Source organism: Oncorhynchus tshawytscha, linkage group LG26 (assembly GCF_018296145.1).
Source record: "Oncorhynchus tshawytscha isolate Ot180627B linkage group LG26, Otsh_v2.0, whole genome shotgun sequence".
Taxonomy (NCBI): Eukaryota; Metazoa; Chordata; class Actinopteri; order Salmoniformes; family Salmonidae; genus Oncorhynchus; species Oncorhynchus tshawytscha.
Window position 1 is genome coordinate 5,970,578 of NC_056454.1, and position 17,665 is coordinate 5,988,242.

Here is a 17,665-nt window from a genome sequence, read left to right on the forward strand (position 1 = left end):
CGACTTCGGTGGATTTGCCATTTTTGGTTCCAACTGCCGTGTCTTTGTGAGATGCTGAGTAGGTGAACGGATGATCTCTGTATGTGTGGTACCCACTGTGAAGCATGGAGGAGGAGGTGTGATGGTGTGGGGTGCTTTGCTGGTGACACTGTGTGTGATTTATTTAGAATTCAAGGCACACTTAACCAGCATGGCTACCACAGCATTCTGCAGTGATACGCCATCCCATCTGGTTTGCACTTAGTGGGACTATCATTTATTTTTCATAAGGACAATGACCCAAAACACACCTCCGTGCTGTGTAAGGGCTATTTGACCAAGGAGAGTGATGGAGTGCTGCATCAGATGACCTGGCCTCCACAATCAACCGACCTCAACCCAATTGAGATGGTTTGGGATGAGTTGGACCACAGAGTAAAGGAAAAGCAGCCAACCAGTGCTCAGCATATGTGGGAACTCCTTCAAGACTGTTGGAAAACCATTCCTCATGAAGCTGGTTGAGAGAATGCTAAGAGTGTGTAAAGCTGTCATCAAGGCAAAGGGTGGCTACTTTGAAAATATATTTTCATTTGACTACTAAATTATTCCATATCTGTTATTTCATAGTTTTGATATCTTCACTATGATTCTACAATGTTGAAAATATTAAAAATAAAGAAAAACCCTTGAATGAGTGGGTGTGTCCAAACCTTTGACTGATACTGTAGCTAATAGGCTCAGCTAAATAGAAATCCCCCTTATGTACTCAATTAGCTATATCTCAAAGCCACACTCTTGTCATGAGATTTGTAAATGAAAGAGGCCTAAATTGTCCCTATTATAATATTTACTTTTGTATTGTTTACAGACACTGTTTGTGCAGGACAACAGAGTGGAAAATCCTTATTATTGAAGGTGAGTCTAGCTCAGAAAAAAGTTAGCTAGCTAGCTGGGTCTATTTGTTTTGTAGTCTCATAAATGAAATGTATTAATTGCATTCCGTTTGTTGTTATTGCATTGAGATGCAGCATATACATTTCTTTGCATTGGTTGTTATTGCATTGGTTCCTGTGTTGCTTTGACCCTTATCTCTTTTAATAAGCTCTCCAGGTGCTTCTACACCTGCATTGCTTGCTGTTTGGGGTTTTAGGCTGGGTTTCTGTACAGCACTTTGATATATCAGCTGATGTACGAAGGGCTATATAAATTTGATTTGAGGTAGCCAATGAAGGCACTGAGATCCAAGCTGTCCCCAGTGCTTGAGATGCCCTCCTCCTCTACCTCATCCCATTCCTCAACAACTTCATTCCCAGACTGCTGCACTAACTGCCAACATCGCTGATAGGTTAGGACAGACAAACATCTTTCATTTACGACATTTGATAAAAGTTATGGTTTGAGCATCCATCTATTCACTCTTGGACATTGTTTTAAAATATCTATCTTTTGTGTTTCTTCAAATGCAGTGGTGACCTGTGATGGGCTATGAGTGACAGAGTGGCATCGGGCGTAAGTTGTTGTCTTCCATAGGAGGAGAGGGAAAGTGAACTCGCAGAAGATGTTGAAACCCTTCTAATGGTAAGACAACATGACAAATATACTACGCCATTCATAATTAAGCTTTTGACATTATACTTTATTGGTTTATTATGGAATTTGACATATTAATGCCCTGATCCAATATACCTTCCTGATCACATCATTAATTAGAATTTGTTTGAAATGTTGTTGTCCCCAATAGACCCATTTGGCGATGTGGCCAGGAAGGAGGTTCCTGCCATCCTGCCTCCATCATCATACAGAATGAATGGGGAAATGATTCACCCCTAATATACAACCTGTAGGTATAGAGGCTAAATAATAACACATAGTAGGACCATTTCTACAATGCAGTTCATCTGTCCTCTCAGTGCAGCAAAGAAATGCCCTTATCCAGATGTTGTGACAAAGGCATATCTAACAGACCAGCTAAACTTTCTTTGTTGTTACTTTCAAGGTTGGATCCAACATGCAGTACCTCCAGCATGCAGAGGCAGGAACCATTCATCCGCCAGCTCACGGAGAAGTGTATTTGTGTATTTGTATTGTTTTCACTTTTATTTGACCTTTCTTGTGTTAGCAATAGCGAGGGTACAGGGTCAAGTAATATAGAGTCTTTATGGATGTGTTATGAATAACCAAAGGTGTCTCACTTCAAATGAAGTATTACAGGACACTACATGAAGTGCCAATAAATAGATTATAAACGCACTGCCGATTTATGAAAGTGATCTCATGATGTGAGGGGAATTTAGATGAGTCAATGGACCAGCAATGCATGTGTTTGTGTGTCAGAGCCAATATGATTTGGAGTAGTCGAACCGGAGACTACCTAGCCACCAGGTATTCTGTTCCCGTGCTGGAGACCAGGGCTCGATTACAACCTGTTACAATCTTTCAGCAGGGTGTATGACAAGGTTTTAGATGTTTTGTGATGGCTGAATTTAATAGGATTTATAAAGCCTTAGTAAGCCATGCTTTTGTCACCCTTTAAGAAGCACAGGATTATGTCATATACAACATAGGGGTATGTCACAGTTGACATTGGTAATGATGCCACACAGTTATGCCACATTTATGAACAGTGGTGTAAAGTACCTCAGTAAAAATACTAGTATTACTTAAGTAGTTTTTTGGGGTATCTATACTTTATTATTTTTATTTTTTTACCACTTTTACTTCACTACATTCCTAAAGAAAATAATGTACTTTTTACTCCATACATTTTCCATGACACCCAAAAGTACGCACAATTGGCCCATTGTAGTTCGGGTTAGGGGAGGGTTTGGCCGGAGGAGCTTTACTTGGCTCATCGCGCTCTAGCGACTCCTTGTGATGGGCATGACATAGAGTCATAGATTATTTGTGACACATCTATGTAGTGTTTATGAACACTTTATGAAAGCTTTATGAAGTCTTTATAAACTAATTTTAAACATAATTTGGTGTATCCTGTCACTACAAGTCATTGTTTATGTACCTTCTCAGCAGTTACCAGCTGAGTACCTAGATTCTGGTTATCAAACTAGTTATCTATAGAGTATATATATGGCATGAGTGCAATTTCATAAAATGTTACAATGATATACACCTTAAACCAAAGGATGTCGGGAATGGGCTTGCCCTCCACAACCACAGCCAAGCAAGGTGTCTCCCCCATGTGCACATCCACATCCTCCATGATGGACTCAAAGGTTGGTGGTGCTACAGAGAGAACATGAACATGTATTAGATACTGTTGTCACATTATTCAGTATGTCGATACTCAAAGTATGATGGCAAGGAAACAAAACATGAAGCACACAACATTTCCTGATGATGTACCTTGCTGCATGCAGCAAGGCATTTTGAAAAAGTAGCTAACTTCTTAATGGCCATTACATACATAAGGCAACATTTTGACATTCGCCGTATGGTTAGTGAGAAAGTCCATATTGCAAATGTACGGTCCCTTACTAGATGTCCGAAAACGTTTGTAAAATTTGCGGACAGCGTCGGGCCGAGCGGCAGGGCCGGACCTACCGGGAAGTCATCAAACTAACTTTCTCGGACATTCGGTTTCCGTTTTATAAAATAATCAAATTTTGGTAATTTTTCCGCTGTCCCGGTAAATCCCACAAGAGGGCATATGCAATCACATTGCAAATGTACAAAACATCACGAATCACGATGTGGCCTTATCTCCAAAACGGAAAATATTTTGAAGCCGAAACTTGGTGAGCGTAGGTTTGGCATAATGGGCAGTTGGCCCCGAACAAGATGGCGTCTAGGCCTCAACGGTTTTTGAGTTATGGCCATTTTTCTGGGATTAAAGGTCTAAAATGAAAATAGAGAAATAATTTTTCCGCTTCACGTCAAAGTCAAGGAGCCTCCGGTGTCAATGAAAAAAGAACCAGCCATTTATCTATCGTCATTTAAGAGAAATCGTACAATGTCAAATTGGTGATGTTCAAAAATAAGTGTTTTTAAAAAAAACAGTTACAGATCCAGTTGCAGGGTGTTCATACAAATCTTTTTAAAGTGTGTTGCGGAGCTCTGCGAGATTTCTGTGATTTTCTATGATTTTGTGAAATAACACACACTCACTAAACCCTCCGTAAATAACTCAGTTCTTAACGTAAAGACTTAAAACTCAGGATTCTGTAAAGTCATACCCCAATCAGGATATGAGTTTATTTATAGCTTCCTGTGCCAACCGGAAGTGCCTTAAATGGTGTCATAGTGGCTGTTTCCAAGGGTTAAAAAGGTCAGATCTTTTCAAAACTTCAAATGTGTGATTAGGCAACCCACATGAACTGTAAGTCAGTCATTTCTCCCAACAGATGTCAAATAAAAGCTCTCTCTCACACACACACACAGACACACACACACAGCAAGGATGGAGTGACAAAGTGCGGTGCTTAAAGACACACAGAGCCTACAATGGCATTTCCATATCCTCTAGGCTGTGCCGAGTTCAACGAGATGCCCCGCTTGACCGTAGCTCGCTCTGATGGACACTGACTTGCTAGTTGACTTTTGTACATTTGCAATATGTTTAAACGGAGAGGGACCATCACCAAAATGGCATTCTGAAATCAACACAAAAAATGGCATCACCATAGTCTCCAGACTGTGCCGAGTTCAACGAGACGCCCCGTTTACCGTAGCTCGCTCTGAGTGCAACGACCGTGACAAAAAGTAGGCCCAAAATGAAGCCTGGCCCTAAATGTCATTTGCTTTTGGGTGACAGTGAGAGAACCGTTAGGGTGAGAAGCACAATTTGACCTCAGGTACGATCCTGAGGTCCTCCCGATCTGTGAAAGCCTAACCTTGACCATGTTTACCCTTAACAGTAAAACAGGGTTTTTTGATCTCACAGATTACAATGACATCTCTCCCCATAGGAATACATTGCCTGCTCCTCTAAAGTCAACCTGAAGCCTATGTGGGTTATGAATGCCGTATGAACCTGTCTTCGATGACAGTCCATCAGAACACTATGAGGTCTACCTATGTCGATTCTAAGCTTCCTGGACCAATCGGAAGTGGTTAAAATCACCCTAAAAGTGTATATCCATACTCTACCTGCAGTTTGATAGAAATAGTGCATTCAACCCTGTGTAAATCAGTCAGTTCTTAATGTGAAGACTTAAAACTCAGGATTCTGTAAAAGCATACGTCAATGAGGATATGTGTTGACTTATAGCTTCCTGTGCCAACCGGAAGAGCCATAATTGGTGTCACAGCAGCTGGAACGTGTTTTACGTTTTTATTATGGTTTGAATAGAAGGCGTTGTGGATTTTGGGCCAGCTCTGTAGTATGTGACAGTTGGCTACTAAACAAGTTGGAAAAAGTGGGTTTGGTGTCAGTTTGTATCAGTTTGGTGTCAGAATGATATCTAATTGACTGATGGACGGTGACTTGTTGGTGACTCTTGTCCATTTGCAATATGTTTAAACAGTGAGGTACCATCACCAAAGTGACATTCTGAAATCAACCCTAACAAGCGATGGAGAGGAACCAGAATCACTGCCCAGCCATCCCGAGTTCATCGGGCCAGTCAATTTCGCATTCCTGCAGGATTTTTATAGCATGACAAATTCGTGATGGTAAATGCCCATTGAACCATATTGCAAATGCACAGTGACTTTGCAAAAGTGAGAAAACATAAACAAATGGACATAATGAAATCAACACAACGAGCGATGGAGAAGAACCACTATCAATGCCCGGCCATCCTGTGTTCATCAGGCCAGTCAAATGCACGTTCATTTGCAATATGATTCAACAGTGAATAAACATCACCAAATGGACATGATGAGGTCAACACAACGAGAGATGGAAAGGAGCAACTATCACTGCACGGCCATCCTGTGTTCATCAGGTAAGTCAATTTTGCATTTCTGCAGGATTTATGAGCACGCCAAATTTCTTATGGCATTTGGCCATAGAAAAAGTGACTTTTGACTTTGACTTTTGACTTCCTATGAAATCATATTGCAAATGGACAAAACGTATGCCTTATGCACAAGTGAAGAAAAAAAATGATAATAAAAGTTGACAAAAGTATAGTTTGAGCGAAGTATAGTTTGAGTTTTGAGCATGCCAAATTTGTGATGGTAAATGCCCATTGAAACTCGGGATGGCCGGGCAGTGATAGTTGTTCCTTTCCATCACTCGATGGAAACGTGCATTTGCAATATGATTCAATAGTGAAAAAAACATCACCAAATGGACATGATGAAATCAACACATTGAGTGATGGAAAGGAACAACTATCACTGCCCGGCCATCTCGAGTTCATCAGGCCAGTCAATTTTGCATTTCTGCAGGATTTTTGAGCATGTCAAATTTCTTATGGCATTTGGCCCCCAAAAAAGTGACTTTTGACTTTGACTTTTGACTTCCTATGAAATCATATTGCAAATGGACAAATCATATTCCTTATTACAAAAGTATATTCATACAGTTCTTACACATGATTAATTGACATAAAATCGAAACAATTTCGAAAAACGGTCCAGAAAGCACTTTTTTTACGAGGTTGATAAAAAAAATTTTTTTTAAAGTTTACATATTCCTTATGCACAAGTAAACATTTTTTTTTTAATATAATAAAATACGACTAAAGTATGTTGATACAGTTCTTATACGTGTGTAATTGACACAAAATTCTAAAGAATTTCGAAAAAACGGTCCAGAAAGCACTTGGGTGTGTGAAAACGGTCCAGAAAGCACTTGGGTGTGTGAAGTTTTTTATAAAATGTTGCTATTTTTGACTTTTGACTTTTGACTTCCTATGAAATCATATTGCAAATGGACAAAACATATGCCTTATGCGCAAGTAAATAAAATAAAAATATGATAATACATTGGACAAAAGTATATTCATACAGTTCTTACACATGTTTATTAATTGACAAAAAAATCTAAAGAATTTCGAAAAACGGTCCAGGAAGCACTTTTTTGGGGGTGATACGTTTTTGAAATTTTTTTCACTTTTTCAAAATTTTGCTTTTGGATGTTGACTTGTGTTCCATTTGCAGTATGAAAAACCACGGTAGAGCGCGCTTGCCACCTGTTGGATTTTAAAGTGTCAACTTTACACGATTCAATGCTGAATTGAGTGGTATTGGACACCGTGTATATGGTTTGGCCAGTGCCAATGACTTCCCATTCATTTTTGTCCATTTCTGTGGGGTATTCCCTTACTATAGTGGATGAGAAGATGCAATGCAAAGCGCTTTGAGCAGCTGCAAAGAGAGATACATACTGTAAATTCAATCCATTATCATAATCTGACAGTATTGCACTCACCTGCCATTTCCACACTAAAGATGCAGGAGTCGACGCCAAACTTGTTGGAGGCAACACACATCAGTTGACCCACATCCCCACTCTTCACCCTCATGATCTTCAGAGAGTGCTGGTCATCATCAGGCATACTCATCTCATACAGCCCAGGTTTGATTGCAAGGACCACTCCACTCCTAATCGAAGAGAATAATAAGGCAGCTTTAGATATCCCATTGTCGTGGTGATGTTACATTTTAGAGGTAAGAACTTTTGTTGTGTGTCTGTTTCACACATCTTATATTTTTATCCTACAGTACTTGGTATTAAAATGGCATTCTTGCACACTGGCGTATTTGTGAACTCAATTGTTGTGAAGCAAACAAGAAGGCCAGAGAACGGGCATGGTGCTTTTCAAATACAGTTAAGAACAATATGGCCAATTGATTGAGGGCACAGTGGGTTGGAGTATGGTGCTGGTTGCTGGCAATATGAAGGTTGTGAGTTTGATTCCCACATGGGCCACATACACTGAGTGTACAAAACAAGGACATGTGATGGAAAATGTTGTTTGTGCTTTTCTAATAACCAATTTCTGTGTTCTATGTTTCTGCTTTTCTTATAATCAATTTCTTTGTTCAGGCAAGTGACTGACTGAATCCTCACTATCAGTATCTGCAATTTGGCAGTACGCCCATAACCTTGTTTTGAGAATGAAAGGATATTTAAAAAGGAAGCTCCCACCAAAGTGTATCTCTTCCCTTGTGAATTGGCTGATGTATTTTATAAATTCAGCACATTACATATCAATCTTAAAATAATAGACAGTGTGAAGTAGAAACTGAATATCCAACAGAAATTAGTAATACATATTAAGAGGAAACATTGTCAGGGTAGACTAAATTAAGGGATCTCCCAAATTAAGTATTGCCTGGCCGTATTGTTTGTTTTTACCAAATTAATATTTGTTGGTGGTGTTATTAATACTGATTTATTGTGTGGGGTCTTTTATTTTGGTTTTAGTGGGTTTTTCACGGGTTAGAAAGGATGCACCTTAACCTCTTGACGCTAGGGGGCACTATTTTTATGTTTGGAAAAATAACGTTCCCAATGTAGACGGCCTATTTCTCAGGCCCATATGCTAGAATATGCATATAATTGACAGATTAGGATAGACAACACTCTAAAGTTTCCACAACTGTCAAAATATTGTCTGTGAGTATAACAGAACTGATATTGCAGGCGAAACCTGAGGAAAATCAAACCAGGAAGTGGCTTCTATTTTGGCTCCATGTTCCATAGCCTGCCTTCGCTCCATTTAAAGAGATATCAACCAGATTCCTTTTCCTATTGCTTCCTCAAGGTGTCAACAGTCTTTAGACATAGTTTCAGGCTTTTATTTTGAAAAATGAGTGAGAAAGATAACATCGCGCCAGGTGTTCGCATGAGTTTTGCTCACGCAACAGAGTTTGGGCAGCCATTGCCTCTCCCTCTCCTACTGATAAAGACAGTTGCGGTTGATATATTATCGATTATATATTTTAAAAACAACCTGAGAATTGATTGTAAAAAACGTTTGACATGTTTCTGTGGACATTACGGATTTTATTTGGAATTTTCGTCTACGTTGTCATGACCGCTCTTTCCTGTGAATTTCTGAACATAACGCGCCAAACAAACAGAGGTTTTTTGGATATAAAAATAATCTTTATGGAACAAATGGAACATTTATTGTGTAAATGGGAGTCTTGTGAGTGAAAACATCCCAAGATCATCAAAGGTAAACGATTAATTTTATTGCTTTTCTGATTTCATGACCAAGCTACTTGATGCTAAGTACATAATGGGACATCATGTCTCGCTCCATCCACCAACGCCACGTTGCACCACAGACTGTCCAGGAGTTGGCGGATGCTTTAGTCCAGGTCTGGGAGGAGATCCCAGGGAAATTATAATGAATAAATAGGACACGCCTAAGTGTCGTTAATGTCTCTTGGACGGTCTTTGCCGCCCTCTGGTGACAAGTGGAACCAACACAACAAGTGTTGTTTTTTGGGGGGGATGCATGAATCACAATGTGAGTCATATGTCCAAAGGGGGAAATACCAGTCCCCTGGGGCCCTTTGGTAAATATGCAAATAGATTTTCTTAAAACCTCTTGTAACTACCCATCCCGGATCCGGGAGAATTGTCATACTAGAAAATATTCATATTCATGAAGTGAAATATATTCAAACACAGCTTAGCCTTTTGTTAATCACCCTGTCATCTCAGATTTTGAAAATATGCTTTACAGCCAAAGCAAGACACGCATTTGTGTAAGTTTATCGATAGCCTAGCATAGCATTATGCCTAGCTAGCAATGAGAACTCACTGAACAGGCAGAGACCTCAAAAAACAAAATTCTGAACGGTTAGTCCTCTGGGTTTTGCCTGCTACATAAGTTCTGTTATACTCACAGACATGATTCAAACAGTTTTAGAAACTTCAGAGTGTTTTCTATACACATCTACTAATGATATGCATATCTTATATTCTTGGCATGAGTAGCAGGAAGATGAAATTGGGCACGATATTTATCCAAAAGTGAAAATGCTGCCCCCTATACTTTGAGAAGTTAACCTCTCTCCTTACCTTCATCTACACTGATTGAAGTGGCTTTGACAAGTGACATCAATAAGAGATCATAGCTTTCACCTGGATTCATCTGGTCAGTCTATGTCATGGAAAGAGCAAGTGTCCTTAATTGTTGTACCCTCAGTGTATACTAACTATGAGTTAAATTGTACCTTCAAATTTAAAGCATATGCTTAAAATAACCATGTTAATACATTATTGTTAGTGTTTCAGCTGTAGTGGTACAGTGTGTGACTTGCCTCTTCCAGATAACTGAAGCGTTGACGTGGTTCAGAGTGATGGTGATGCTGAATGACAGGTTCTCCTGGACATAGACTATGTCTGGCTTATCAATGATCACCGGACCCTCCTGAAGATATGGACCTTGGAAGAAATTAAATCTCTTTAAAGGGATAGTTCATCACATTTTCAAAACTACATATTTGTTATAAGCCTTGTCAGCAGTCTTTTGGACAAGGAGAGAGTGCAAGCCATGCTTACATGTTGTTATTAAACCAGCCCTTGCCACGAACCACTAATATAGGCATCATGTCATCAATTCATGTTGTCCTCATTTGATGGCTCATACCTCTGTTGACAAGTTGCACTGGGTCTGTGGACGGAGAGGGTTTGCTAAAGGCCTTGGTGGTGATTGACAGGACCCTGAAGGCATAGCAGACTCCTTTGGAGCAGCTGGTCACTGTATAGCAAGGGTCTTTCAGACTGGACACTATGATGGTCCACTGGATCGAGCCCAGTGCTTGTTGTTGGATGGCATACATCAACGTGTTGGGATCTGCAAATGGCAAAAATACATTTTTTGATATGTGTGAATACATGTAGACAGATGATAACCTTGACCTGTTGGAATGGCATTCAAACAGAATGAACTTGAACATATACTACACTGAAGAAAAATATAAATGCAACATGCAACAATTTCAAAGATTTTACAGAGTAACAGTTCATATAAGGAAATCAGTCAATTTAAATTAATTCAGTAGGGCCTAATCTATAGATTTCACATTACTGGAAATATAGATAAGTATCTGTTGGTCACAGATACATTAAAAAAAGAAAGAGGTGTGGATCAGAAAATCAGTCAGTATCTGGTGTGACCACCATTTTCCCCATGCAGAGCGACACATCTCCGCATAGAGTTGATCAGGCTGTTGATTGTGGCCTGTGTCCGGTGAAATGTTGTCTCACTCCTCTTCAATGGCTGTGTGCAGTTGCTGGATATTGTCAGGAACTGGAACACGCTGTCGTACATGTCGATCTAGAGCATCCCAAACATGCTCAGTGGGTGACATGTCTGGTGAGTATGCAGGCCATGGAAGAACTGGGACATTTTCAGCTTCCAGGAATTATGTACAGGTCCTTGTGACGTGCCCGTGCATTATCATGCTGGAACATGAAGTGATGGTGGCAGATGAATGGCACAATAATGGGCATCAGGATCTCATCATGTGCATTCTGTGCATTCTAATTGCCATCGATAAAGTGCATTTGTGTTGCCATCGATAAAGTGCATTTGTATTCATTGTCTGTAGCTTATGCCTGCCCATACCATAACCCCAACTCCACCATCGGGCACTCTGTTCACATCAGCATCCTGCTCGCCCAAACGTCTGCCCGGTACAGTTGAAACCGGGATTCATCCTTGCAGAGCACACTTCTCCAGTGTGCCAGTGGGCATCGAAGATGAGTCTTTGCCCACTGAATCCGGTTACGATGCCGAACTGCAGTTAGGTCAAGACCCTGGTCAGGATGAACAAGCAGATGAACTTCCCTGAGATGGTTTCTGAACGTTTGTGCAGAAATGTTTTGTTTGTGTATATGGAACATTTCTGGGATCTTTTATTTCAGCTCATGAAACATGGGACCAACACTAAATGTTGTGTTTATATTTTAGTTCAGTATAGAGCTTATCCTGTACTACGAAAATGCCACCAGCCTCATCTTACTCAATACTCTTAATCAATCAATGATTCACCCTGGTGCTGTATCCTTTGATTATAAACTTGGTAATACCAAATACAGTCAAGATATACAGTGGGGCAAAAAAGTATTTAGTCAGCCACCAATTGCGCAAGTTCTCCCACTTAAAAATATAATAGAGGCCTGTGAAGACTTACAGAAAACGTTTGACCTCTGTCAACAAAGGGTACATAACAAAGTATTGAGATAAACTTTTGTTATTGACCAAATACTTATTTTCCACCCTAATTTGCAAATTAATTAATTAAAAATCCTACAATGTGATTTTCTTTTCTCATTTTGTCTGTCATGGTTGAAGTGTACCTATGATGAAAATTACAGGCCTCTCTCATCTTTTTAAGTGGGAGAACTTGCACAATTGGTGGCTGACTAAATACTTTTTTGCCCCACTGTACATCATTCTTCACTTAATTTTTATTTTTCATCGGGTGATGTTACAACTGTCTAGCAGCTAGCTTTTGAAATACAGGGAACCATGGTTACCCGCAATCCACATTATAATGAATGATAGAAATGCTAGTGAAATGAAAATTACCAATAGAGGGATCCAGCCTCCGGGGTTTCTTCCAGCTCAGGGTGATAGTCTTGCCAGTAACCGCCTCTATTACTGGGGGCCCATCTGGAGGGTCTGGAAGAACATCTGAAAAGAACCAAACAGTAAGTGTTTAACACCATAAGTGTTTTTTATCTTTGATAAAAATGTATATCCCCCTATTCATATAAACAGTATCCCTTTACCACCTACCCTACAGTAAAGGACTAACTTCTTGAATAGGAGGATATATATTTTATAATAGATTTGAACAATTGTTAGAAACGTTTGTTAGGGCTGCAGTCCAAACATATTTTTACCCTCTAAGCCCTCGCGCTAGCAACTTTCCCTCTGAGGAATCCCCATCGAAAATGGATACAGTTCGATTGCAATCGTACGTGGAGGTTCAATTCACAAAACTTGACCCCTCTGCCCTCGATTTTGCTAGAGGGAGCGAGTGAACAACTTTGATCACTTGTGTCATTGATAATGACCCACAAATCAATCCAAACTGTAGTCATGTGTCATACTCCAGCGGCCGTGAACTGTCAAATTTAATCAACAGGGCTTTATTTTCGGTATGTCAGATAAATTTATTAAGCTAGCTTGCAAAAACAAAATATACACTAATGTTCCAAATTTTGGGGTCACTTAGAAATGTCCTTGTTTTGACAGAAAAGCACATGTTTTGTCTATTAAAATAACATCAAATTGATCAGAAATACAGTGTAGACATTGTTAATGTTGTAAATATACATAGGCGTAGAGGCCCATTATCAGCAACCATCACTCCTGTGTTCCAATGGCACGTTGTGTTAGCTAATCCATGCTTATCATTTTAAAAGGCAAATTGATCATTAGAAAACCCTTTTGCAATTATGTAAGCACAGCTGAAACTGCTGTCCTGATTAAATAAGTGATAAAACTGGCCTTATTTAGAAAGGCCAGTTGAGTATCTGGAGCATCAGTATTTGTGGGTTTGATTACAGGCTCAAAATGGACCAGAAACAAAGACATTTCTTCTGAAACTCGTCAGTCTGTTCTTGTTCTAGGAAATGAAGGCTATTCCAAAAATCGCCCAAAAATAAGATCTCGTACAGCGCTGTGTACTACTCCCTTCACAGAACAGTACAAACTGGCCCTAACCAGAATACAAAGAGGAGTGGGAGGCCCCAGTGCACAACTGATCAAGAAGACAAGTACATTAGTGTCTTGTTTGAGAAACAGATGCCTCACAAGTCCTCAACTGGCAGCTTCATTAAATAGTACCCGCAAAACACCAGTCTCAACATCAACAGTGAAGAGGCGACTCTGGGATGCTGGCCTTCTAGGCAGAGCTGCAAAGAAAAAGCCATATCTCAGACTGGCCAATAAAAAGAAAAGATTAATATGGGTAAAAGAACACCGACACTGGACAGAGGAAGATTCTAAAAATGGTTATGGTCAGACGAATCTCAGTTTGATGTGTTCGGATCACAAAAAAGAACATGCAGAAAAAATGAAACGTTTCTGGAGGAGTGCTTGACGCCATCTGTCAAGCGTGGTGCAGGCAATGTGATGGTCTGTGGGTGCTTTGGTGGTGTTAAAGTGGGAGATTTGTACAGGGTAAAAGGGATCTTGAAGAAGGAAGGCAATCACTCCATTTTGCAACGCCATGCCATACCCTGTGGATGGCACTTTATTGGAGCCAATTTCCTCCTACAACAGGACAATGACCCAAAGCACAGCTCTAAACTATGCGATAGCTATTTAGGGAAGAAGCAGTCAACTGGTATTCTGTCTATAATGGAGTGGCCAGCACAGTTACCGAATCTCAAACTTATTAAGCTGTTGTGGGAGCACCTTGACCGTATGGTACGTAAGAAGTGCCCATCAAGCCAATCCAAATTGTGGGAGGTGCTTCAGGAAGCAAAATCTCTTCAGATTACCTCAACAAATTGACAACTAGAATGCCAAAGGTCTGCAAGGCTGTAATGGCTGCAAATGGAGGATTCTTTGACAAAAGCAAAGTTTGAAGGACACAATTATTATTTCAATTAAAAATCATTATTTATGACCTTGACAACGTCTTGTCTATATTTCCTATTCATTTTGCAACTATTTTCATGTATGTTTTCATGGAAAACAAGGACATTTCTAAGTGACCCCAAACCTTTGAACGATAGTGTATATGACATTGATTTTAGCATTGGCAAATTGGCAGAGTCTCATAGTGAGGACCCTATTAAAAAGTAGATAGCTTCATAAACATATATATATTTATAAATGACCAAACTATAAAACTAGCTAGCCAACTGTGGGTGACTGTAGCTGGCTACCTGACTGGAGTGCTAGCTAGCTACGTTAGCTTGCTAGGTACATTAATTAGGTTGGTTGTTTTTTATCTCAATTTCAAGATTTCCACCATTGAGATTGCCTCTCCGATCATCACTCTCCCTCGCTTGGGAAGGTACACTCGGTTGTGACGATGTAAACCCTAATTCAAGGACTGAGGGTTTAGGGCCAAGGGCTGTCTACTTTTTATTTGGACTGCAGCCCAGGTCCCCTATTCCATCAACACTGTAGTTAAAGTTAATGAAGAATGGCAAAATGACCCTCTTGTGTATGCATCAAAGTATGCTGAATCCCAAATTGACCTCGAGCCCATAAACCCTTGGCAAGGTGCGCGCAATATGGCAAAAACTCCACCCAGTCGAGGCAAAGCAAGGAAAACCTATGTAATTGCTGTGTTGCAAACCAGTTAAGCATTAAGGGGCGCTATTCAAATTTTGGGATGAAAAACGTTCCCGTTTTAAACAAGATATTTTGTCATGAAAAGATGCTCGACTATGCATATAATTGACAGCTTTGGATAGAAAACACTCTGACGTTTCCAAAACTGCAAAGATATTTTCTGTGAGTGCCACAGAACTGATGTTACAGGCGAAACCCAGATACAAATCCAACCAGGAAGTGCCGCATTTTTTTAAACCGCCTCATGCCAATGACTCCTTATATGGCTGTGAATGAGCTACGAATGAGGTTACGTTTTCCACATATTCTCCAAGGTGTCTACAGCATTGTGACGTCTTTTTAGGCATTTCCATTGAAGAATGGCCGTAAGGGACCATATATAGCATGTGGTCACATGGTGTCTCCCGCAGAAAATCTCGCGTAAAATACTGAGGTAGCCATTTTTCCAATCGCTTCTTATGAGAAACCAATTACTTCGACGGATATATTATCGAATATATATATTTAAAAGACCTTGAGGATGGATCCTAAACAACGTTTGCCGTGTTTCTGTCGATATTATGGAGCAAATTCTTTAAAAAGTTTGGCGTTATAGTTGCAGCATTTTCCGGTCGATTTCTCAGCCAAGCATGATGAAGAAACGGGAGCTATTTCGCCTACAAAAATAATATTTTTGGAAAAAAGGAACATTTGCTATCTAACTGGGAGTCTCCTGAGTGAAAGCATCCGAAGTTCTTCAAAGGTAAATTATTTAATTTGGTTGCTTTTCTTATTTTCGTGAAAATGTTGCCTGCTGCCAGCAGAGCTAGCATAGCATTATGCCATGATAAACTTACACAAATGCTTGTCTAGCGTTGGCTGTAACGCATATTTTGAAAATCTGAGATGATAGTGTTGTTAACAAAAGGCTAAGCTTGTGTTTGAATATATTTATTTCATTTCATTTGCGATTTTCATGAATAGGAAAAGTTTCTAGGGGTATTTATGTCCGCTGCATTATGCTAATGCATTTGAGGCTATGATACGCTCCCGGATACGGGATTGCTCATCACAAGAGGTTAATTAACAACGTGAGAAGCTTTGCATAATTATAAATGCTTGAAAACCAAAGTCTGACACCATAACAATTCCCACTCTCTCTTCACCTGACTACACCAGGATACTTTTTCTGCTGGATTCCAGAAAAATGAAAGCCCTAAAAAGCCTACTCATGGTTTCGCCCAGTCTTCCCCTTTATGCCCCAGGTTCCAAGAGGTGTTCCCAAGTCATCCCCTCCATTTTCACCTGATAGGCACATCACCTGATATGCAAGTGCGTATCCCTAATCAACATTACATCCTCTTGAGATTACTCAGCACTCTATTTAATACTGTTATGTTTTGTGTGTCTTTTTGTTGCTTTCCAAGTCGTATGCTATCACACTCTTAGGAACCAGCAGGAGAGAGTGGAGAAACAAAAAGTGCTCCAGCTGACATGTAACAAGATAGCAGCTCCAGCTGACATGTAACAAGATAGCAGATTCAGCTGAAATGTCATTTGTTGTGTGATGAGAGATGGAAATACAATTGTGTATGGTGTGATCATAGAACAGAGGCCATATGTCTCTGAGTTTGTAAACCTCACTGTGAATGTTTGTTAACATTGTTTGTTCATTTATAATCATTTGGTAGTTTCTGTCAATTCATGTTTTGTTATCATTGTTTGTTCATTGATACTAATTTGTTCGTTTTTTAAATTCATGTATTATTGTCATTTTTTGAAGTAATTTCCAAGTTTATGTAAATTTAACATTAGGAAGCTATTTTTCAAAAGGAGGGACTGTTGGATTCGGGGTGGACTTTGAACATTGCTGTACGCATAAGCATAGTAGAAAAGGAGTGGAAGAGACTGGTTTTTATGTCAGAGGTTAATGGTTCTCTGTAGAAAGACAGATGGCTTTGGAATGTGTTGGATGCCACAGGATTGCTATAGAAGAAGTATATGGACATCTGTGGATTAGGCAAAGGAGGGGTTGAGGTCAGGTCAGATCCCCTGAAGGGAGAAATTATGGTTCATTACCCTTTTACCCTCTTCCTGTCGAACCATAAATTGTAATTATTTGAGAGAAGGAGGAGTTCCTAAAGTGGAGTATATATATTTGTAGTGGTGGAAACATGTCTATGCCTAAATACAGCTGTGTAGACCCTTTGGGAAGAATTAAACTTGGTTAAGCTCCACTAGTGTCCGTGGGTTATTTACTCAGAAAACCTAACAGCTTAAAGTACTGTAAGTATTAACAAAAAGTAATCTGGGATTCCTCACCAGTCACAAATAGATGGGCATAGCAAGTGGCTTTGCCCACCTTGTTGGAGATGACACTCTTGTACACCCCTCCGTGAGCATGGCAGACAGAGCTGATGACCAGGCTGTGGATGTCTCTGACTGGAAAAGAGGAACAGCACAGGTGTGAGTTTCCCAAAGTGCATCATAGCGTTAAGCTAATCATTATA

The 17,665-nt window shown here is 39.9% G+C and overlaps 1 protein-coding gene across 1 annotated transcript in view; it reads right to left on the bottom strand.

Moving 5' to 3' along the window:
* LOC112224984 (striated muscle preferentially expressed protein kinase-like) overlaps positions 1 to 17,665 on the bottom strand; it is a 136,790-nt gene that overhangs the window by 47,110 nt on the left and 72,015 nt on the right. Inside the window, exons 17-22 of the mRNA XM_042306934.1 lie at positions 17,478 to 17,597; positions 12,447 to 12,551; positions 10,500 to 10,706; positions 10,171 to 10,294; positions 7,319 to 7,488; positions 3,110 to 3,222 (exon numbers count right to left, since the gene is read on the bottom strand). Of these exons, the coding sequence (XP_042162868.1) occupies positions 3,110 to 3,222; positions 7,319 to 7,488; positions 10,171 to 10,294; positions 10,500 to 10,706; positions 12,447 to 12,551; positions 17,478 to 17,597 (839 nt within the window). The remainder of the gene's footprint in view (positions 1 to 3,109; positions 3,223 to 7,318; positions 7,489 to 10,170; positions 10,295 to 10,499; positions 10,707 to 12,446; positions 12,552 to 17,477; positions 17,598 to 17,665) is intronic.